Source organism: Hyperolius riggenbachi, chromosome 4, assembly GCF_040937935.1.
Source record: "Hyperolius riggenbachi isolate aHypRig1 chromosome 4, aHypRig1.pri, whole genome shotgun sequence".
NCBI lineage: Eukaryota > Metazoa > Chordata > Amphibia > Anura > Hyperoliidae > Hyperolius > Hyperolius riggenbachi.
This window is the reverse complement of record NC_090649.1, coordinates 380681668-380705811: the sequence shown is the minus strand read 5'-3', so window position 1 is coordinate 380705811 and position 24144 is coordinate 380681668. Positions and strand designations below refer to the sequence as shown.

General features: G+C 42.6%; 1 protein-coding gene across 6 annotated transcripts in view; it reads right to left on the bottom strand.

Annotated features, from left to right (window-relative positions):
- The window catches only part of BIRC6 (baculoviral IAP repeat containing 6), a 342965-nt gene that overhangs the window by 79807 nt on the left and 239014 nt on the right, over positions 1-24144 (bottom strand). For 5 of the 6 annotated variants that reach the window (XM_068232104.1, XM_068232109.1, XM_068232108.1 and 2 more), the window contains exons 64-65: positions 18792-18956; positions 14614-14779 (exon numbers count right to left, since the gene is read on the bottom strand). In XM_068232104.1, the coding sequence (XP_068088205.1) occupies positions 14614-14779; positions 18792-18956 (331 nt within the window). The remainder of the gene's footprint in view (positions 1-14613; positions 14780-18791; positions 18957-24144) is intronic. The other variant, XM_068232106.1, reaches the window with a different exon arrangement.

The window sequence follows — 24144 nt, the reverse complement described above, 5'->3', positions numbered from 1 at the left end:
CTGTTTTAAAATTATCTAACAGAATGGGATATGGAGGTTAACAGATTTATTTCCACTTAAACAATGCAGATTCTCTAGCTGTTCTGCTGAGCCTCTGTTTCTAATACTTTTTGCCAAAGGCCCTGAACAAGCATACAGATCAAATGTTTCGGACTGGATTAGCCACACACTTGTTTCAGTTGTACGATTCAAGACTTTAGTCAAAGAGATCAGCAAGATGCCAGGCAACTGGTATTGTTTAAAAGGAAACAAACATATGGCAGCCCTCATATCCCACTCAGTCAATGTGTCCTTTAATGTAATTTGCTCAAACATATTCAGCCTTTAGCTTCATTAAATGATCCCATTTGACTAAAGCTGAACATAAAACATTCTTGTGTTTTAAATATAGTTTTGTATGGGTAAATGACTGCAATCTTCTTGTGTGGAGCCAACACCTTAGGTCACAAGATGTTTTCTAGGTACAGCTATGAATGCACGTTGAATTAAACAACTATGGAAGGTGTTTGCAGCCATCACAGTTAAGATTCTCGGAAAACACTGGTGCTCTCCAAGCTCATTTAATGATCTGGTATGCTGAATCATTAAACAGAAATCCTCCAATGCATTGTTCCTTTCCTAACCCCAAATCCATATGCCACAGGACGCCAGTCAACCAAATCTGACAGCAAAATCAGGTGCTTACCCTGCTCTCTGGTATCTGCTCTATCGTGGGGTGCAAAATCCTACATCTCCATAGCAACAGTATTCTAGGGCAATGCATCGGTTTAATACTCATTTCCAGCAAAGCTGGCTTAAGGATAGAGTTCGATCCTAATGGTATGTGTGCACAGGAGTCAGGAAAGGTAGCCAATATAAGTACGGCTTGTAAACTATACTTCTGTTAGAATTAACATGTTGGATCAATCCTACCAAAACAGATTTAATCACGTTACTTTGTTAGCACACCCTAAACATAGAGGAATAACTATCATGAAGAATGGTGATATTTGAATATTACATGTTGCCCTTTAAGTGCAGGCAATTTAACTGCTGCTCAAAGCTGCACTCTGTAGGGTCAAATGGTTTTCTAATCCTAAGCAGGCACTTAATTGTAGAGCTTGTTTTTGTCAGTGAAGAGTCTCCTTGGTTAGTACATAAACTGGTCAGGACCAGAGACACTGATCACTTCCAGCAGCCCAGACTGTCATTACTATAGACTGCAATAAAGAGATTATTCTGTCTGTGCCTTCTGCTTTACACTTTGAAGTGCAGGATGATGCAGTCCAGGTAACAGCTGCACCCAGGGAGCCAAAAACAGACTCTCTAAAGGGGCCCATACACTGGTCGATTTTAGCCATCGATCGATTTTATCTATCTGACAGCAGTGTTCTCCCCAGGGCCAATTAGGTGGGCGGGGCGCCCGGCTGATTTGAAACCCCACCCGCCTGTTATGTGCTTGCCTGGCTTCTAAAATCCAGTGCTGTAAACCTTATTAAATTGCAAATAGGAGCTCTCCATTGCCTGCTTTAAATCCGTGCCAGCTCTCACACAATAGCAAAAGCTGAAGCTGTACACTGCAGGAGTGCGCATCTGCCTGTCACCTCAAGCTTTCTGTTGAGACAGGGATTGCCTGGGCGGGTTGTAAGGGGCGGGACTCATGCTCTGATTCTCCCTCCCACCCTCCAATGAGAAGTAGGATCTATGTTATGAAAATGAAGAGAGAGAGGCAGCCAATCAAGCCCACAAATCCCTGGAGAACTTGCAGGAGTTACAGAGATGAGAGCCACGTGGGTTCAGAAGTTAGGGACAGCCTCAGAGCGGCTCATTGATTCTCTGCTTCCTCCCCCAGACTGCAGGTAACCACCAAACCACCATGCCAGAGAATGAAAATGGCAGCTGCATGTCTAATCTAGCTGGGGTAGAGCAGGAGAAGTGATTCCTATTCGGACCTCTGCATGTTTATTTATTTTACTTTGTTTGGGGGTAGAGAAGACACAGCCATGCACAACATTTTCAATGATGGGCTGTCTCCAAGGCAGCGTCCTGTGCACTCATCTCCTGCTGTGTCCGTCTCCCGCAGGCCTCAGCTTGTATCTGCCTGCAGTGCTCCCCTCCCCCTTCAACAATCACACTGCATGAACTTAGTGGAGCTGAACTCTTGCACAGGACAGAAGGAAAACAGAGAAATGCACCCTGTATTTAGAGAGTTTAGCCTGTCTAATCTGATCTCTTCCTGTGTCACATGACTGCCATTTCAGATAGTGCAGATAAGCTCATTTGAAAATGACAGCGACAGCTTCCGCCGAATCTGTGTCCCTCTGTGCGCCGTGTGTACGGCTGCAGCACAGAGGGACCTGGCGACGAGCTGTCACTGTTTTTTTTTTTTTTCCCCGTGCGACTGGCAACATTTGTGCCTCATGAGTACGAGGCTTAAGAGAGCAGGAAGTAGAAACAGTGCAGATTTATTGCAGGATTTGTATCAGCTGTAACAAAGAAATACTTTTCTTTATAGGTTATGACGCCGTTTTGTATCTTTTAGAGCATAGAGAAAGTTATGAGTTCAGGTGTGCTTAAAAAGTGACCAGAGCACCTTAATCTGAAACAATCTCTCCCTGATGCTAGGTACACACAATACAATTTTCTGACAGATTTACTGTCCGTTTGATTATTCCCAACATGTCCAATCTGATTTCTGCACGATTTCCTATAGAAGTGAACAGAAAATCGGAAATCAGATCGGACATGTTGGAAATTGTCGATTTGACAGTAAATCTGTCAGAAAATTGCATGGTGTGCCTTGCCTCCTCATCCTCCTTTTAATCTGTAAGCATAGTTGCACTGTCCCTGCATTCCCCCCTCACATGCCACCTGGCTGGAAAACATTTCTGGGGAGAACACTGACAGGATGGAAGATCTAGGTCAATCTGCTGCTGGTAGCAGACCGATGGCCCATAGAGTTGCATTGATAATGGTCCAATAATGCATTTAGATCAATTTCCAATAGATTTCCAAAAGATTTCCAATAGATTTCATTCTGAAATCTATTGGAAATCTGTTCCTAGTGTGTGGCACACGCCAGATAGATTCCTGTCAGATTCGACTTGACAGGCATCTGACACAAATCTATCTGATGGTCGAATCTGCTGCAAATCTATAAGTGTATGGCCACCTTTAACAGCTACTTCTGGTCATGTTATTAAAATTGTAAGATAGGCTTTTCAGCTGGAAAACACACACTTCACACAAAAACATAACATTTGAGCACTCTGGGTATTAAGCTATTAGATGGTATATTTTAATCAGTGCCTGGAGATGGGTTTAAGGAAACACTTAACGAGAACCTGTACTGAGTAAAAATATTTAAAATAAACATATGAGGTAACGTCAAATGAACATTACATAGTTACCTTGCCATCAGTTCCTCTCAGAAGCTCACTATTTTCTTCTGACAATGATCCCTTCCAGTTCTGACAATATTTTGTCAGATCTGAAATATATCAGTTGCTGTCAGTTATAGCTGAGAGGAAAACTGATGTACCAGGTAATGTCCATGTTTCCCTATGGCTCAAGTGGGCGATGTTACAGTTTAACTGTGTGCTGACCAGAAAGCGGTTATGGGTAATGGCCATTTTCAAAATGGAGGATGGAACATTCCCTTGATCACAGTGAACAAACAGGACGCGGAACAGGAGAAAGACACTGAGGAGTAGACTACATGGAAGGCAAGTATGACTTGTGTATGCTTATTTTGACTTAATTTTCAGTTCAGGTTTTCTTTAACCTCCTTAGCGGTCTGGACGAGCTCAGCTCGTCCATTACCGCCGGAGGGTGCCGCTCAGGTCCTGCTGGGCCGATTTTATTCAAATAAAAAGGTGCACACGCAGCCGGCACTTTGCCAGCCGCGTGTGCTACCTGATCGCCGCGTGCAGCGGCGATCTGCCGCGTGCAGCGGCGAAAGAGGGTTCCCCCAGCCGCCCGAGCCCAGTGCAGCCGGAACAAACAGTTCCGGCCAGCGCTAAGGGCTGGATCGGAGGCGGCTGACGTCAGGACATCGGCTGAAGTCCATGACGTCACTCCGCTCGTCGCCATGGCGACGAGGAAAGCGAAACAAGGAAGGCCCCTCATTGCGGCCTTCCTTGTTACTTCTGATCGCCGGGGGCGATCAGAAGTACGCATCGGGAGCGCCCTCTAGTGGGCTTTCATGCAGCCAACTTTCAGTTGGCTGCATGTAATAGTTTTTTTTTAATTTAAAAGAAAACAACCTCCCGCAGCCGCACTGGCAATCTTAATAGAACGCCAGGGAGGTTAAAGGACTTACGAGGCCAAAATCTGCCCCCAAAACGTAAAAAAAGTTAACTACCTGCATGACTTTGTAAGGCACGGAGGACGCCGTCCGCGCCCTCCGTGCCGTTCCGCCTGGTCCCCTCTGCTCAATAGCCCCCCAAAAGGCTGCGACTCCACGGTCCGTATCGTTATCTGCAGCCGGCATAAAGATGGCCGCCGGAGCTGGCCACGGCTGCGCAGTCCGCATAGCCGCTACTGCGCAGCTCTAGGGCCAACCCCCCGATCCACGTAACAGGCAGCCTGGATCGGAGGGTTGGCCCTAGAGCTGCGCAGCCGCAGTAGCGGCTATGCGGACTGCGCAGCCGTGGCCAGCTCCGGCGGCCATCTTTATGCAGGCTGCAGATACCGACCCGGACCGTGGGGTCGCAGCCTTTCGGGGGGGCTATTGAGCAGTGGGGTCCAGGCGGAACGGCACGGAGGGCGCGGACGGCGTCCTCCGTGCCTTACAAAGTCACGCAGGTAGTTAACTTTTTTACGTTTTGGGGGCAGATTTTGGCCTCGTAAGTCTTTTAAAGCTGAACTACAGAGGGAAAGAAATCCCTGAGGCAGGGAACACACTTGTCTTTCAGTTTTCTGCGCGCATTTTTCTGCGTACTTTTTCTGCACACTAAGTGTGTTTCTAAGCAGGAAAACGCGCACGTTTTTTTCACAGCACCTAATGTAATTGATAGAGAAAACTGACAACATGTGCTGAGTCAGTTTTTTTTCTGCGCACAAACAACATTAAGTGTGAACTGGCCCATTGATTAACATGAGTTCTCAGTTTTTCTGTGCAGAAAACACGCACGAAAACAGTCAAGTGTGTTCCCTGCCTCAATACAATACTCAATTTACTCAAAAACAGCTAGCTTCAACAATTTATCTTTTACACAGGTAATGCCTGCATTTTGGAATCAGACTTTAGGGTTGAACTGTGAGGCTTGGAACACACTAGTCAGAAATGCTAACGTTAATGAAAGTCTATAGGCCGCATGTAAACATTCATATATGTGCTTTTTACGGTGTGTGTTTTTCAAAATGGACAGAAACGAAAGAACCGAAGCATTCATCAGTGGTGTTATGCCCCATTAACAATGTGTCAGCAGAATTGGGGTGCACTGGTGACCAAGCTGTACTGTAGATTTGTGGTGAAGAAAAGAGGCCATTTACTTGTCTATGGTGTCTGGGCAGGCAAAGTGAAAATGCATATAAATGGTATTTAGGTGTCAGTGCGGAGTTCGGCTTTGTCACAGGAAAGCTGTTAAAAAACATTTGTTGTTGGGATGGTAAGAATCTCTGCTTGAATAGAAAACTAAACAATAGCCACAATTCTGCTTTAATTAATCTGAGAAACTAGGTCTTTATCAGACATAAATTCTCTGTTTTCATCCATAATTCTCAAAACCGCGGAGGTCAAGACTAACATGAAACTCTGCTCTCTGAATTCCACACACTGATGAACACTGCAAAGCTTCAGCAAACAGATTAAAAAACAATGTGCTAAATCCTACAAAATTGCTTTTTGGTACATGCCACTTCCCCTTTAACAGAAGGAAATTAAATATGCTAATGAATTATGAGAACCATGAAAATGTATTGTTTATGATTTGAATTAATAAAATCTTAAATTAACTGACAGTTTGTGTTACCAGTTGGGAGAAAAATTTGGAATTTTTAAGTGTATGCCAAGCAATTTGGTTTAGACCTACATATCAGTATTACAAAGGAAGCTATGCAAAGAATGCTATTGTGTGTTAAACCTTAAAGGATACCCGAGGTGACATGATGAGATAGACATGTGTATGTGCAGTGCCTAGCACACAAATAACTAGGCTGTGTTCCTTTTTCCTTTCTCTGCCTGAAAGAGTTAAATATCAGGTATGTAAGTTGCTGACTCAGTCCTAACTCAGACAGGAAGTGACTGATAAGAAATTCCAACTATAAAACACTTTCCTAGCAGAAAATGGCTTCTGAGAGCAGGAAAGGGATAAAAAGGGTCAATACTTCATAGATTTTAGCTCTGGGAATGTGTCATTGAGCAAAAACAATAAAACAGTTAAAACTTAAATTTATTTAAACAAAATAAAACTGTGGAATATCTTAAGTCGTCATTTTAGGAGAAGGAAGATCGATACAATAGTTTATTTCATTAGTTGATTTTCGCCTCTGATGTCCTTTACAGGGAATCTGCCATGAAAATAAACTGTTGAGATAAATAATTTTATCTATGGAACTAATCCTAAAAAGGACTCTTCCGGAAACTAAATTCTTATTTAGCATTTAGGGGTTAAAAAAATAGTAGGTATGAAGATTTACTACAATTGGTTTTAGCCAGAAAGTAGAAAAGCGATAGGTATGAAGATTTAGCGGTCTCACTGGCCTCTATGGCTGCTCCATAGGTTTATACAGTTCCAATCCAGAGTAATGATGACCAGCAGAACATCTTACAACTTGCTGCCAGGAATGTGTCTCTGACACTTTTTATGACCTCTTATTAGTTATTAGGGAGGATTGAAATACAGTCTGATGTTGACTGAAGAGAGACATTTATAGCATTGGATTGTTAACCTTTACAATAGGATAAAAAGACTCAGTAAATTGATTTTTTTCAATAATGTATATACTCACCTTTAGCCAAATTTCCAGCATAAAAACGTGCTGAAACCCCACCCCCTTGCCCCCTATACACAAGACGTGTGGCTGTGTAACCCCCTCCCCCACCCAACACACAAGTCATGTGCGGCTGTGTCATCCCCCCCCCATCCTTCCCGCCATATGCTGCTAGGAGATTTACCACTGCAGCTTGAAAGGCTGTGTCTGAGTCCCAGACAGCAGGGCCTGCTCGCCCTCCCTCCCCCATGCTTGCAGAGTGGAGCAGCCAGGGACCCTTGCTGCCTGAAGTATGCTGAGGGGAGACATACCGCTGTCTAAAAGGAGGTGTCGGTGTCCCAGCCAGCAGGTCCTGCCCGCAGGAATGCCCCCGGCCACTTGTACAGGACTGCATACTTCATGCAGGAAGCAAGGTTCCCAGGCGCTGATAGGTAAGCCACTGCTGCATGTTCCGCTCCACTCACAAGCATGAGGGCAGAGGAGAGCGAGCATCTACTGCATCTGGCTGCCTAAAACAGGGGGATACAGGGGGCAGATATATATTGGGCAGATATGGCTATGGTGAAGATGCTTAATACAAGGGGCAGAGCTAGCTACAGTGGATGCATAATACAGAAACAGATGGTACATCTGGCAATGGGGGGGGGGGGGGGGGGGGGCTGCCTAATACAGGGGACACATCTGGCTATGAGGCGCTGCCTAATACAGGGGGGATTTCTGGCTATTTATAAGTGCTTCATATTAAAGGCACACCTATCTATCCTATGGAGGGGGCCTATACGGGAGTCAATCACTTTTTCCCGGATTCTAAAGGAAAAAAGTGGGTACTCTGTATACACTATATATGTCCCTTCAGGTAGAACATTCAAATTTTATATTAGAAATGTATATTAGGCTACACATTAAGAGCTAGTCATTTTTGCTCTGATTAATGTATCCTAGTATTCCATATTATGATTAAAGGAAAGATTACAACTTTTAGATTTATTTGTAGACATCTACTACTCAGTGTCAAATACTATAAATATTTAACCAGAAACTTTCAACGGTTTCTTGGCGTAAACAATAAAATTTTAAAAGGCAAATTGAGACAGTACAATATTTTTTTATTTTTATTTTTTATCCTATCATTTACTGTTTGCTCTAAAAACACTAAGGGCCCATTTAGTCAGATGACAGAGCAAATCCAATTATTACTGGCCACTACCTTCAAGTGCTGGTGTATGTTTGACAGCCTTTAGTTATTACTATGACTAGACGGATCTTGCAGTAAAGCAAAGATAGATATGGTTTAGGGAAGGTTGTCTTCTTGTGGACTAGATTTTCCTGCTCTGTTGTAACAGAACATTGAATCCCATCAGGAGTACAGTCTTGTATTTTTACAATTGTAACAGAAAGAGACTTTCTCATATCAAACTGAGTAACCAAGCAGCTCAGAGTGACCCAAACTACTAGGCAGGGGTGCCTCTAGTCATTTTGTCACTCTAGGCGAGAAAACCTGTGGCGCCCCCCCAAGCCCCTCCCCCCCAGGAAAATAATCATAATGCAGCATCGTTTCACCAGAAAATAATCATAATGCGGCAGTGTTTCATCAGAAAATAATAGTAATTATCGTAATTCAGAATCGTAATTCACCAGAAAATAATCGTAATGTAGCAGTGTTTCACCAGAAAATACACTTATTGCAGCAGCAGTTCACCGGAAAATATTCGTAAGGTGGCAGCGTTTCACCAGAAAATACACTTATTGCAGCAGCATTTCACCAGAAATTAATCATAGGGCAGCAGCGTTTCACCAGAAAATAATCGTAATGGGGCAGCGTTGTCAGAAAATAATCGTAATGTGGAAGCGTTTCACCAGAAAATACACGTATTTCGAGCAGAGGGAAAGAGTAGAGATGTAAGCGGGGGATAGAGGAATAGAGAGGGGGAGGGATAGACAGCATAAGATGGAAGAGGGTGCAGAGAAACAGAGGGTAGAGGGAGAGACAGCATAAGATGGAAGAGAGTGCAGAGGAACAGAGAGGGGTAGAGACAGCATAAGATGGAAGAGGGGGCAGAGGAACAGAGAGGGGAGAGGGAGAGACAGCACAGCACTAAAGCACAGGTTTACAGCTTTACCAGCCTACAGCCTAACCAGCTTTCAAAGAAAACTCTAGTATCAAAAGAGCAGGGCACATTCTAGCAGTTATAACAGTACTGGGAGTCTGCACACAGGACAGGAAGTGTTCTTAGCAGCCTGCCTGCATACCTTCTCTTCTGCCTGTGCATGCAGCTTATCATCTCTGGAGTAGTGATGGGTCGTTTGCGAACGAGCCAGCTCTAAGAGCCGGCTCTTTGCTGCGAACGACAAGAGCCAGTTCTCAGTTTTGAAAGAGCTGATGCCTCAGCCGCCCCACAGAGCTCTGCTTTGCTCTGCAATAAAGGGCGCTGAGGCATGTTGGGAGATGTATTCCTCCTCTTGCAGCTTGTAGAAGTGTATGGGGCGGAGCAGAGCAGTAGCAGGAGGGATTGCCCCAGTCAGAGAAGCAGTCTGGAATTGTCATGGAGACGGGGGCGGGGCTTTTACTCCGATTCTGAGTGGTGTTTACTGATATTTAATGAAGAGCCGATTCAGAGCCGTAAGAGCCGGCTCTTTAATGGGAGCCGATTCAGAAGAGTCGATTCTCTGAAAAGAGCCGGAATTCCCATCACTACTCTGGAGCAGAAACTTCCCTTCTCCTGGGCTGTGTTGCTGTCTTGTGCGGGGGCGGGGCTCCAACACGGACACATCTCATTCTTCTCTCTGTGACTGCATCTGTCCCCTGGCTGTCTCGCTCCAGTGTCTGTGTGCAGCCAGTGACACAGGTGGGGGGTCAGACTGTCTGGGGCATAAGCTGGCTGGCCGCTGGCTCCTGGTTTGACTGGCGTGGGGCGGAGTTAAAGGCTGGGCCACATGAGGTAAACACTTTACCTGTGTGGCTACTGAGAAGAAGGGGTACGGCTTTAAAGAAGGAGCCTGGCAGAGAAGAGCAGTATTGATTGCTCTATTGGCTGGGGAGAAGTGGAGGTGGAGACACTGCTGAGCACATGGTAGGGTGCCGAGCAGCGGGGACTGAGTCGGGAGGTAATATAATATAAAAAAAAAAAAAAAACATGGTCACAGTAGCAGCGGCGGGGGAATGCGCCTCACCACCTCATGGCGCCCCAGGCAACCGCCTATACTTGCCTGGTGGGTGAGACGCCCCTGCTACTAGGAATGTATAGGGGATAAAAGGGACCAAAAAGCCCTCCTGAAAAAAGCAAAACTTGGTGTAATCTGCCTTCTTAAAACAGAAGGAAATCTGCAATAATTCAGCTATAAGTGAACATTTGTGGTTACCCACAATGCACTACTACTGAATATGCAAATTATCCCTTTTCGCACTTGGTAAGCCAAGCAAGCATCCAGAACCGCTGGTGTATAGCAAGCCTATAGCTTTAAATTTTACACAGCCATATCAACCCCACATTTCGGACTTTTGGTCCTCATCAGTACATTGCAGGGACTGATAAGGCTGTATGAGATAGGGATGAGATGGGGATAAGAGATAATTTGCATATTCAGAAGTAGTGCATTGTGGGTAACCACAAATGTTCACTTATAGCTGAATTATTGCAGATTGCCTTCTGTTTTAAGAAGGCAAGTTACACCAATCATATCAAACTGAAAAAAGTCAAGCATCCTAAGTCATGTAAACGAATAATAATAATAATTAAAAAAAAATGAATACTACAAAATGACTGATTTCACAGGAAGCTACTTGCTTCAATTTGTCCAAAACATACCATCACTTGTGCAGCCATTTTTTCAGATTACCATAATTAGGTAAATGAAGATCACATGTGGGTACTCAAAGGCACATGTGAGCGCGTTATAAATTAAATTGTATATGCTCTGCTTCTGGCCAGTCGGTCATGGCACGGCCATTAAAAATTACACCTTAATAACCACTCAAAATGTTCCCCTAATATCTTCCTCAAATGCCATCATAATGTCCCCAAATAGAGGCTTGTAGGTACAAATGTATGACTGCTGTATACTAGCAGATCCTGACAATTAAATGTACATTACATGCCCAATATTTGATACATGCAACCACTAACAGAATATCCATGGCATGTCCTCTTCTCTAAAGAAGATCCATATGTGTTGCACTGACCATACTTCTTAGGGCTCTGTAAGGCTCTGTCCACATATAAATCTGTACATTTCCAGATTCCTGTCAGTCACTCCTATCCTGTCAGTTTTGCATTTGTTTTCCATCAGTTTTACCTGACTGCGCCGGAAATGTACACCTTTTATGTGTGAACACAGCCATAGGAACAGATACAAAACTGACAGGACTGGACTGGAAATGTACAGATTTATATTTGAACACCTTCATAGAAACACATAGAAAGCGGATGCCAACTGTCAAAGACTGACAAGACAGGACTAGACATCTTTTTATGTGTCAACCAAGAATAATGCAAAAAAAAAAACAAAAACATTGTAGGGACTCCTGAACAACCAATAAAAGGCACAACATTAAGGCAGCAATGAGTGGCCTTGCAGGCTGGAAGCGGCACTAGAATGGACAAGTTGGTTTGCCCTTCACCATAAACCTAAAATAACATTTCAAGCAAATATGAGAAGAGATTGATGAAATGCACAAGTAAGAGGATAGTAAAATATAATGCCCAAGTCAATGAATATCCCTTGATTTATCAATAATTAAGAAATGGAAACTATACGGTACAGAAAAAGAGCTAACAGCAGGTATTCTTCAAAAGAGGATGACTATTGAAGGCATAATGAGAAAACCAACAAAGACTTCTATGACAAGTCTGAAGGTGTTACAAGTCTCACTGGCTGAGACTGCATTCAACTGCTATTGTTGGGTGCTTCCAAAGTTTCATCTTGTCACTTAGGTTCCTTTTACACTTAATCAGTTGCTCTCAGTTATAACTGAAAGAAAACTGATTTTCAAAGTAATGCCCATGTTTTCGTATGGCCTCTTTTACACTTAAAGAGAAACTCCGACCAAGAATTAAACTTTATCCCAATCAGTAGCTGATACCCCCTTTTACATGAAAAATGTATTCCTTTTTACAAACAGACCATCAGGGGGTGCTGTATGACTGATATTGTGGTGAAACCCCTCCCACAAGAAACTGAGTACGTACTCCTAGCAGTTTCCTGTCTGTGAACCTTGCTGCATTGTGGGGAATAGCCATTTACAGCTGCCAAAAAAGCATGCAGCAGCTACATCATCTGCCAACAGTAAAAATGTCACCATGTAATAAATGTCAGAATGTAAATCAGGGATTTAAAAGATTTTACAATGGCCAAACAGTGACTAAATAATTTAAACATAATTACTGTAAAAATGAAGCACTTTTTTAAATTACATTGTCACTGGAGTTTCTCTAACGTGTTTTAACTGAAATCTTCTTCCCAATGCACTGCTATGGAAATAACGCGTACCAACGCGCACTAACGCACACCAACTGATTAAGTGTAAACGGAGCCTTAAATTATGCCAAAATTGACACAGGAGTAGGCTCAATAGCCTGAAGAAACAAAAAACAGAGCTTAAAGACCACTGGAATAAATGCCATGTTAAGTGTCCGTCAAAAAGAATCAAAATCATTTTCCAGGGATGCATTTTAGCATATAAAGATTACCGTACTTCTTTTTTTTTGTAATTGTAATACCTACTGGTATATTAAATAGGAATTAAGATTTAATTTTTTTGCTGCATGAGATTTCTTGTGGCAAGTTGGCAAGCAGTCATTCTTTGTTTAAAACTGGGATTCCATCTTAAATGTTAGTTCTGTAAAAAGCAGCCATGAATAGTGAAATCATGAAAAAATGAATACAATTATAAAATATCTGATTGTTTAAGGATGAAGAAAATGCAAATTATCTCAACTTGTGGGCCATGCACTCACTCGCTGTCCATTGTGTGAAGTCGGCAAAACTGTGCTGTGGTGAGCTGCAGGTCATACACAGGACAAGAGCATGTGTTTTCACGTCCAAGTGTCAAATGCTCAGTCCATTATACATATGGGCATTGTTGGGGGGGGGCAGTACTAGATTATATGGTTGCTTCAGCATTATCAAATATACTTGCTCTCCATTAGTGGTCATGAGTGGAGATAGTCCAAGACAAGCAAATAGTTCCGAGTTCATGCAGGATTATGCAAATTTTGTATACAAATTTATGTTTGGAAATGGATCAATTGAATCATGCCAAAGTGGATTATGATTGTTCCATTGTCAGCGCTGCATGAATTTGCATACAAAACGTCTGCAATCTTGCATCAACTCAGAACTATTTGAATCTCTCTGACCATCCCTAGTCAAGACAGTACATCCCAGTTGAGACTGATGTAGAAGGGGAGGATGATAAGGGAGAGCTGAAGGTGATGGGGAGAGCTGAGGGTGATGGGGAGAGCTGAGGGTGATGGGGAGAGCTGAGGGTGATGGGGAGAGCTGAGGGTGATGGGGGAGAGAGACAAGGATTATGGTTGAGTTGTTAAGTTGCCACCTCCTTACTTCCGGAGTTTACAGGGAAGCTTCAAGCAAAATAAAAAAAATGAGTTTCACTTACCTGGGGGGCTTCTACCAGCCCCATGCAGCCATCCTGTGCCCTCGTAGTCACTCACTGCTGCTCCAGTCCCCCGCTGGCAGCATTGCGTACATTTTTACACATTCCCGCTAGTGCAGGAACATTAACACATACATTTTTACGCATTACTGGTTTAATGCGTAAAAATTTACGCATGTGTTAATGTTCCTGCACTAGCAGGAATGCGTAAAAATGTACGCAATGCAGCCCGCCGACCTCCGAGGTCGGCAAGCTGCCAGCGGGGGACTGGAGCAGCAGTGAGTGACTACGAGGGCACAGGATGGCTGCATGGGGCTGGTAGAAGCCCCAGGTAAGTGAAACTCTTTATTTTGCTTGGACCTTCCCTTTAATTCTCCTATCCTGCCACTGCATTGGGCAAGGTGCTCTCTACCATGTGAAAGCACATTCACAGAAAATAAAATTTGCTACACTAAAAAATAAATGCAATAAATAAATTAATCACAGTGGGGAATAAATGGCCTGGTGAGTAGAAGCCATCTGCGCTGAGTTTATGTTCTACCTGTGCGGGTTTTCTCCCACATCCCAAAAACATACAGATAAGTTAATAGGCTTTTCCCTAAAATTGGTCCTAGATTACGATACATAAACTATAGACACATGACTATGCTAGGGATAAGATTGTGAACTCTGAGGGACAGTTAAGTGAAAAAGACAATATACTCTGTATAGCACCGCGGAAGATATTGGCGCTATACAAATCGTAATAGAATATAATTGTGTATAATATATATATAATATCTCTCTCTCTCTCTCTCTCTCTCTCTCTCTATATATATAATATCTATATATAATCTCTCTCTCTCTCTCTCTCTCTCTCTCTCTCTATATATATATATATATATCTATATACATACATATCTATATCTATACATACATATCTATATCTATACATACATATCTATATCTATCTCAGAAGCAATACTGAGGACTGTGAGACATTGCAAAGAACATAAATCCTGGATTAGTGCAAACTTAGTTTCACCTGTGATGTTTTGTGTTAATTTATAGCTATTGAAAGAAGAAATCAATGTGCAGAACCTTACCTGAATCATTCCTCAGGTATGAGGACATGGCTGGGATTAGACATGACTGACTCAATAGTTCTTGCAAGACAGACGGGAGTGCATTGCTATTCTGTCCTCGACTCTCATTTGTTGGCGTTTCACCATTAACTGCACATCCAGCGGGATTGATGTAGCTAGCAAGAACCTGTAAAAAGAAATTGTAATGTTCAGATTCATAGCACACCTGCTCTTTCAAAAGCCCGAATCAGGCAGATGTTGGGCTAGAACACCACCTCATGGGAGATTCTAACGTTTTCCTTTATTTTCAAAAGCAGTCCCTCCTTGAAAAGCAGTGGCATAGTCCATCTGCTAGAAACATAGGCGGGCCAGCATTTTTGTATTGGTCTCAACCGGAAAGAGCATATGAAAAAAAAAACCCTTGAGCATTCCACCTACTAGTAGGCGCTTTATAAATACAAATAATAACAATAAATAATAGTACTAGTCCAAATCCTTTTGGTAAGAGGTTTAGAGCAGTCAGATAAATAACACTTATAGTACTTGCCAGCTACATAGTAAAACATAATTCACAGTGCATTTTACTCTGTAACCAATGTGTGTTTCACCTGTATGAGAAATTTTAAAATTCTTTCATGCTGGTCCTTTAAAAGTTAAATATTCTAATACTACTTCATCTATGTGGTTTCTGGGAAGATGTTATTTGGGCAAATGAGTTAGTTTGAAATGACCTTTGAGCTCAAACTTTTTTTTTTCTTGTTTTAAACTTACAATGCAAGTTGAAGGACCACTATCGTGAAAAAAGTAAGCAGTTAAAATCTGACAGAACCGACAGGTTTTGGGCCAGTCCATCTCCCCATGGTGGATTCTCGAGGTTTTCTTAATTTTCAACAACATTTCCTGAACAGCAGTTGCAAAGTCTAACTGACAAAATAGTGTGCAAGTAAGTAGGGAGGCTGGCTGGTATTTTACTATTTTGGCAGTTAAACGGCTGTTCAGGAAATGCTGTTGAAAACAAAGAAAACCCAGAGAATCCCCATGAGGAGATGTACTGGCCCAAAACCTGTCAGTTTTGTCTGATTTTAACTGCCTACTTTTTCCGCGATAGTGGTCCTTTAAGCAAAGTTTTACTGCCAATTTACATTTATAAAAGAAGTTTAGACTTTTTTTCATGTGGGATATATAATTTACTTTCCGTCCAATAGCAAAGCTTGTGATCCAGAGTAATGCCACTGCTTATTTGAAAGACTTTAAAGAACCAGAAATTACACATTCACTGGATCTTGTAATAAAAAGTTATAATTGCTTGTCGGGCCTTTTTCCTTCAACACAAACCTGTGTGTCGACTTCTGGCGGTTAGCCCCGCCTCCTTACAGGAAAGTGCAGTGGCGCTTCCATGGCATGGTCTTGGATAGTGAGTGCCATGGCACCCTTCTGCAAAGAGGCGGGGCCACGCACCGGATGCTGGCAGACACGGGGCTCAGGGGTTGAAAGAAAAGGACTCACCAAGTAATTATAACTTTTTATTACAAGTGGATCCATTCAATGTGTAGTTTTCACTGAATAGGCTCTTTACGTCAAAAGTCAAGATGGAAACAGAATTCAGTTTCTCAGAGTTAAAATAAGCCCAAGGAAAAATACTGTTGCATAGAAAATTGAATTAGGAGTTACATTAGAACACTGGCTAGAAAGCTTGAGAAGCACATTTTAATAGGGTAGAAAAATGGTTACTCTCTACAGGATTCATCTATTTAAGTCAATTATATGGATCTGTATGAGTGCAATCCAATCGTGCAATCCTTTTACAAAATTCCTCACACAGTATTTTAAAAAGATTAAAACAACTTGTCAAGCGTGAAGTTATTGAATCTGCATGTACTCCGTCCACGGCTTTATCCTGTTGCTCTCAAACACCGGATTCTTCAATGCTTTCACCAACTGAAGGACCATGTACTATTTAAATGCTCAGTTTTACGTTAAGCCCTTTTCTCTTTTTTGTTCTTAAAGTACTCACAACAGACAGACAGACTAGCACACATCAAATATAACTTCATTAATCACATCCATCTAGACAGAGAAAAGGGAAAATGAGGGCAGCCTTATTAAAAGGTGGGAGTTAGAACTTCTAAATTTAATAACAGACAGAAATGGCAATCTTAAATGGAGAGTGGGGGATTAGGAAAATGGCAGCACCTGGTAGAAATGTTCTTAGCGGATACTGACTAATAACTATAGATTAAAGGGGCATACCTGTTGTCCTTAAAGCGGAATGAAACCCAGCATTTCTACTTTGCTCTAATAGATTATTTATAGCATATTATATACAACCAGCATTTTTTTTTTTACTAGAACTGCATTCAAAGGGTTAACACAGGCTTTGGAAGCTTCCCTTCCAGCAGAGCTGGCCTTTCCCGAAACTTTACATAATGTTATCTAGTGTTTAATTGTATCAAGTGAGAAATGTAAACAAAGCCTTCTCTCACACTGCCAGCTCTGCTGAACAAAGTCAGACAAGCATAAATGCTTTCTGATTAAGTTAGAGGATGAATAAAGCAGTTATAAATAAAATTCAGAGTCAGCTCTCAGAGTAAAATTAGTGTACTTTAGCAACGTATAATTTCTAAATGAATAATAATACTTATGCACAAAAGCAAATATGCTAACCGTATGGCATATAAAAAGTAGGAAAACATGTTTTTATTGAATATTATGTCAGGGTTTTATACCGCTTTAAGGTGGCCATACACTTATAAATTTGCAGCAGATTCGACCATCAGATTGATTTCTGTCAGATGCCTGTCAAGCCCGTCAGCGCTGCGTAATAAGTTGGCGCTTTATAAATACAATAAATAAGTCAAATCTGACAGGAATCTATCTGATGTGTGCCACACACTAGGAACAGATATTGGAAATCGATCTAAATGCATTTATGGACCATTAGATCCAATACAACTCTATCAGCCATTGATCTGCTGCCAGTAGCAGATCGACCTAGATTTTCTCAACCAGTCAGACAGATCAAATCGATCGAAATCGGCTGCAAAATCAATCTATAAATTTGATAAACTAGATTTCTGATCGATCGATGAAATCGACCAGTGCATGGGCCCTTTAGACAGTGTGTGGAGCCACTTAAGAGTAAAAAAAAAAAAAAGAGTAAAAAAAAAAAAAAAAGGTTAAATTCTGTGATAAAAAAATATATATTTGTTGGCACAGTTACCAATAAACATGTCTGTATGGAAAATCAAACAGCAGCGCTGTTGACAACACCACATAGGTTAAAACTCATGCACCATCCCACAATCACCGGTCATACAGGGGTATCCGCTCCACTCACCCAGTGTGTAATGTGTGCACTCATAAAGCAACTTTGAGGGAAGTTAGCCGATTAGTAACTGCAATATAGCGGAACACATTGTAAAATGGCAATCTGTGACTCTTACCAGCAGCCACGTAGTAGGATGGCCTACAGATTCAGTCTATATTCACTGCAGTTGACCCTCAAATTACAATTATTAGTCGATCACACTACCATGAATGTGGCCAACATACTTCTACAATTTTGACAAACTTGTTAAAGTGTACCAGAGACTATATACAATAAAAGTTTTATACATACCTGGGGCTTCTTCCAGCCCCATGCGCACGGATCGCTCCCACGCTGACGCTGGCTGCCGGAGCGATACGTAGAGTGCGCACTTCTCTTGCGCAGACTGGCCAAAGTTACAGGACCCGGTACCGGCGATACAGTAGGCTGAGGACGGTGGCGTGGGAGTGTTCCGTGCGCATGGGGCTGGAGGAAGCCCCAGGTATATATAAACCTTTTATTGCATATCATCTCTGGTTTCCTTTGAACAATTCCTTGTTTAGAGAATAACCGAGAAGTGTTTTGAGGCAAAAGAGAGCAACTTCTTGTCTTCATATCTCTTATCAAGGGCAGGATGTTGAACATACACAGGAATCATATTCCGTAAAAAAGAAATCTAGTCCAAAACTTTCTGCAGCAAGCAAGCAGGTCTAGATATGTAGCAGCATACATCTAGCTACCAGCATTCCTGAGACATTGGCAATTATTTGGGTAATGTACCCCATAGATATGACACTGAAGGATTGTTGTTTGGACCAAACCTTGAAACAAAAGTAATAATACACAAAACATGGTGATGTTGGTTATGTTATTAGATAATTGAGATATTTACCAGCAATAAGCAGGTAACGTGTTCCTCCTCCAACCTCTGCTTTGTAAGGGCCTGCTCGACATCCCAGCCTGAAGCTGTAGAGCCTGTCCCAAACCCAGTGCCTTTGGCCCAGTAAAGCTGTTGCTCTTCACAAGTGCCACTGCTATGAGTGGTAGAAACCTGTGGCTTAAACAGAAATTGGAATGAAGAACACACACATTGAAGCTAAAATACTTCACACAATTCAGTTAAATGATTGTAACAAGGTCAGAAATACACGATCAGCAATTTAGGAAGTAGGGGTACACTTTAAAATCAAATACTATAGAAACTAAGACCAATATCATAGTGGATAGCAAGCTGGGATTTTAAAGTCACAAAACAACAGGCCATGCAGTGGGATGGGTGACCAGGCTGAAATTTATAAGTGTTCTTTAGATAATGTAATTGTTCTCCGAAAACTCATGTTAAATGATACCAGAACCAAAAGGTTCTGGTAAAAATGATAGATGCAGTGTATGGGGGGTAAAAAGTACATACCGGCCGCTCCTCCTGGCACCCTCTGTCTGCCGCCGTTATTGTAATATCCATGCCGGTGTCCTGCGACTTTGGTGACCTTTGCCCTGGACATACTGCGCACTGTGTGCGCAGTATGTCCTCCCCTCTTCGCTTCTGGCCGGCACACAGTTAGCGGCTGCGTGTTGCCTGTGCGCTCCACTAAACCAAGTGTCACAGGATTCGCATGTGACGCTTGGTTTAGTCCAGCGCACACGCAGCACACAGAAGACAGAGGTGTCAGCGTGCTTCTGAGCCACCAACTATGCCCTGGCCAGAAGCGAAGAGGGAAGGACATACTGCACACACAGGGCTCAGTATGTCCAGGGCAAAGGTCACCAAAGACACGGATATTACAAAAACGGCGGAAGACGGAGGGGGCCCCCACACACTCCATCTATTATTTTTACCAGAACCTTTCAGTTCTGGTGTCCTTTAATAAATCTTCAATTGTGACAGCTTCCATATGCTAAACTATAAAACACCATATTAAACTTTATATAATCAACTAATCTACCCGTGTGTCTGACTGCCCATACCCCTTCCCCATAAAATTTGGCAGGTGTAGGAGGTATGAGTGCTTAGATATTGGGCCTTAAATATCAGTAGCAAAATATAATACTGCAGAAAATGTGATCAGACAGCACTGGCATAGCAGCCTAGCGGAGAGCAGAGGAAAAGCATGGCAAAATTGTTCGGCAGTTGCATTTGCAATTCTAGGTCAGGGAACAAGAAGAAGAAAATAACAAATAGAATTGTGGCAAAATAGATGTGAGTTTGCATCGATTTTCAGTGTGAAACAGGGCCCTAAGTGATCTGGATCAACTCTGGTACCTGTATTAGGGAAAAAGGAGTGTCTTCAGCTAAGTGAACAAAAAAAACATGCTACATGAGGCACGTCTTCTATACCACACTGACAGGGTAAGGGCTCATTTACACTTAATCAGTTGGTGTAAGTAAGGGCTCTTTACCACTAGAGCCCTTTTTCTGCGTTTCAACTCAGTGTCAAAACTTTGTGTTGACCAAGGTAAAATGAAGGTCCATAGACTTTCATTTTACCTTTCACACCAAATGCTGCGTTTCGATGCGTTGCGGTATGACGCACCAGGGAGCTTTTTTTCGTCGGGCGCCGGCGTTTTCCCGTCGGGTTAATTACCACCGCCGCTGATTGCGTCGCACCGCAGATTCCCGACGGCATGCCGCACACTATTTAACGCGTGCAGGAAACTGCTCCTGCACGCGTTGTCTAACGTGTAAGAGGCCTCAGTATGCATTTTTTCCATAGCAGTGCATTGTGAAAAAAATTCAGTGGAAACGCGTTAAGGGTGAAAGGTGCCATAGGAAAATATGGGCATTACTTTGAAAATCAGTTTTCTTTCAGTTATAACAGAACAACTGATTAAGTGTAAAAGGGGCCTTAGAGGATTTATTTTCTCTCAGTTATCTCCTCTTTTCCTCATAACACACTCTTTCTTTGTTCAGTAAAAAAAATAATTGTCTCCTTACAGTTAATCATAAAAAGGAGGCAATGCTGTTGATAGCAGAATATTGACAGATACAGCAACGCTGTACCCATGGCCGGGTGAGAGATCCAGTGTGGTTCTACAATCTACTGTATATACAGGTGGTCAAGCAATCTTTCAGCAGTTAGAGACAGCCCTTAATTTCTGGCAGTAACTACAGGCACTCCTTTAACCTCTTAACAGAGGCAGTGCCAGCCTGTCAATGTTTTGCAAGCACTACAAAACTAGGGAGAGATTTGCAGGAGGCCTACATAATTGCAGACATACTACAGGATGAACTCAAAAGCTGGGACAAAGGTTAGAGGCACCAAGAAGAGGAGGACAATACAAGGACACTGGCAAGCTATGACATTACAGGGGACTTTGGCACCAGGGCTGTGGAGTCGGAGTTGTGGAGTCGGGGCAATTTTGGGTGCCTGGAGTCGGAGTCAGGAAAAAATGCACCGACTCCGACTCCTAATGAATTTGAACTGTAATTAAAATAGAAAATATGATAAAATGTTCTGTTTCTCAGATAATAGTCATCATAAATAATTTATACATACAGTAATAGCTGTGCTTAGTCCACAAAAATGAAATAAATCAATCAAAATTAGTTACTTATGCTGCTTCAATAAAGCAGTCCCCGTATTTTTAAAGTCAGATATACAAATCTGATTGTGACTGTATATATCAGGGGTCTGCAACCTTTAAGACATAAAGAGCCACTTGGACCCGTTTCCGAAAAGAGAAAAAAAACTGGGAGTCGCAAAACTGTTATACAACAAATCGTTAGCAGATATGACCTCCATATGCACAATCCTTCAGCAGATCTGACCCCCATTTGCACAATCCTTCAGCAGATCTGACCCCCACATGCACAATCCTTCAGTAGATCTGAAAAGAAAAACCCATTTACTCACCTAGTCAGAAGACCTCCTGTCACGATCTCCTCCTGTCCCGACCTTGTGGCGCGCAACTCCCACGATCCTCTTCCTACGTCATGTCCTGCCTGCATTACACTGCAGGGCTACGGGAAAATGGCCGCCCGAAGCCCTGCACTGCACTGGTCCGGCGGCCTCTCTGATAGGCTGCCGGCCAGCGACAGCACACGCGTCACACGCGCGTCGCAGCCACTGACCCCGGGGCCGCCTAGGAGCCGCGGCGAAGGTGAAAAAGAGCCGCATTCAGCTCCGGAGCCGCGGGTTGCAGACCCCTGGTATATATGATGTGTACACAGGAATCTCATATATACTAAATAACATTTATGCTGTAAGTATAAAACCTGATGTGTATCCGTGTCACTAATAGAGATGGTCAATGAGATGGAAATAATTCTGCGTGGATTCTGATTTATGCAAATGTATAAATTGAGCAAATTGCTCATGAAATCAAATAATTTGATATGTTAAAATTTGGTTTGGTGACTACGAATTAAATGGTACCTGAGAAGGATGAAAAGAAAAGTTTTATACATACCTGGGGCTTCTTCCAGCCCCTTCAGGCTAATCAGTCCCATGCTGTCCACCTCCACCCCCTGGATCTTCTGCTATGAGTCCTGGTAATTCAGCCAGTCAGCGCAGTCCGGCCGCATGCCGCTTCCACAGTCAGGAGCGTGCTGCACCTGCGCAATAGGGCTGTGCTGGTGTAGTACGCGCCCGGTGGCGGAGTGTGAGCATGCGCACTACACCAGACTGGCTCAAGTACCTGGACTCATAACAGAAGATCCAGGTGGCGGAGGAGGACAGCAAGAGACTGATTAGCCTGAAGGGGGCTGGAGGAAGCCCCAGGTATGTATAAAACTTTAATTTCATCTGTCTCAGGTTTACTTTGTTACACAGTAGTACTATACTCTACATATGCACTCTCCACAGAGCTGCAGGGAATCCACATGTTGTGCACATTGGACACAGAGGTGTTGTCTATCACCCATAAACCTGATTCAGATTGTGCATGAAGAATGTGTAAGAGGAAGAATCTCATTCTCCTGCAGAGTACCTGCACATCACTCTTACATGTACCCACAGTTACATTGTCTAGGGCCTGATAGATGTTCTTTGTTCCGGTTTGTACCTTTCACAAGTACTCTTACCAAGGACTAGTTTTAGTCTAAGACAAAAGGGAATAAATATGGCAGTCTCCATATCCTTCTCACTTCAGTTGTCTTTTAAAATTCCTAAGCGTTGGCAGTTAAGAGACAAATTTCATGTTACATACTTTCAATCAACAAGATTGTAATATGCAAATTAGAGGAGTTGGAGTCGAGGAGTCGGTGGAATCCTAAACTGAGGAGTCGGAGTTGGTGGATTTTTGTACCGACTCCACAGCCCTGTTTGGCACACTAAGCTTACAGCATGGGGCCCTTTCACATTACGGGGACTTTGGCACACTATACACATTGAATGGGGCCCTTCTACATAACCTGCCTTTTTTTCGTAAGGACTGGTGGCAAAGGGTTAGAATATGTGTTAGTCAGACCCCTGTAACTCAGCAGGCCCTAGCCACATTCCTACATTTCCTTGTAGTGTTTGCCACAAAGCAAAACAGTCCTAATCTACCTGGAAGTATTCTTGACTTTTTATTTATAAAAATCAAAATTATTGCACAGCAATTTACAATATTCTCTAACACCTCCACTCTTGCCACGGTATAACAAATTAAGAAATATATTTCACTAAGAAAAAAAATCAAAAATCATTCAGAGTGGAGAGAATCCATGTTTCTTTGATGCCGTACTCACATCGACAACATGCTCTGTAAAAGGATCCCAAAGTAAGAGACCTATGGAAGCTTCCATATTTATGTTCTTTTAAACAATACAGCAGCCTGACAGCCCTGCTGATCTTTCTTGTCAGTAGGGTCACACACCTGGAACAAGCACGCAGCTAATCTCATCAGACATCTGATCTGCATGCTTGTTCAGGGTCTATGGCCATAAAGTATTAGAGGCAGATGATCAGCAGGACAGCCAGGCAATGTGCATTATTTAAAAGGAAATAAACACGTCAGCCTTCATATCCCTCTCAACTCTGGTTCCCTTTAATTGTGCACACAATTTTTTTTCTGGTTGCTTAACTACTATAGTTTGGGATTAATTAGGCTTTTTAAATACTGTATATATTAATAACATTATACTAGAAGTATAGCGCATAGATCTTAATGTTTGGAAGCTGCTGCTGCTGAATCGTTTTTGGTTTCATAAAACCAAGTGACTAGGCCAACTACATCAAACTGGTCTGGCTGCCAAGAGAGGAGTATGTGAGCCAAGTCTGGATCAACTGTGTATAACCTGCTTTGCTTCAGCAAAACAAAGCACC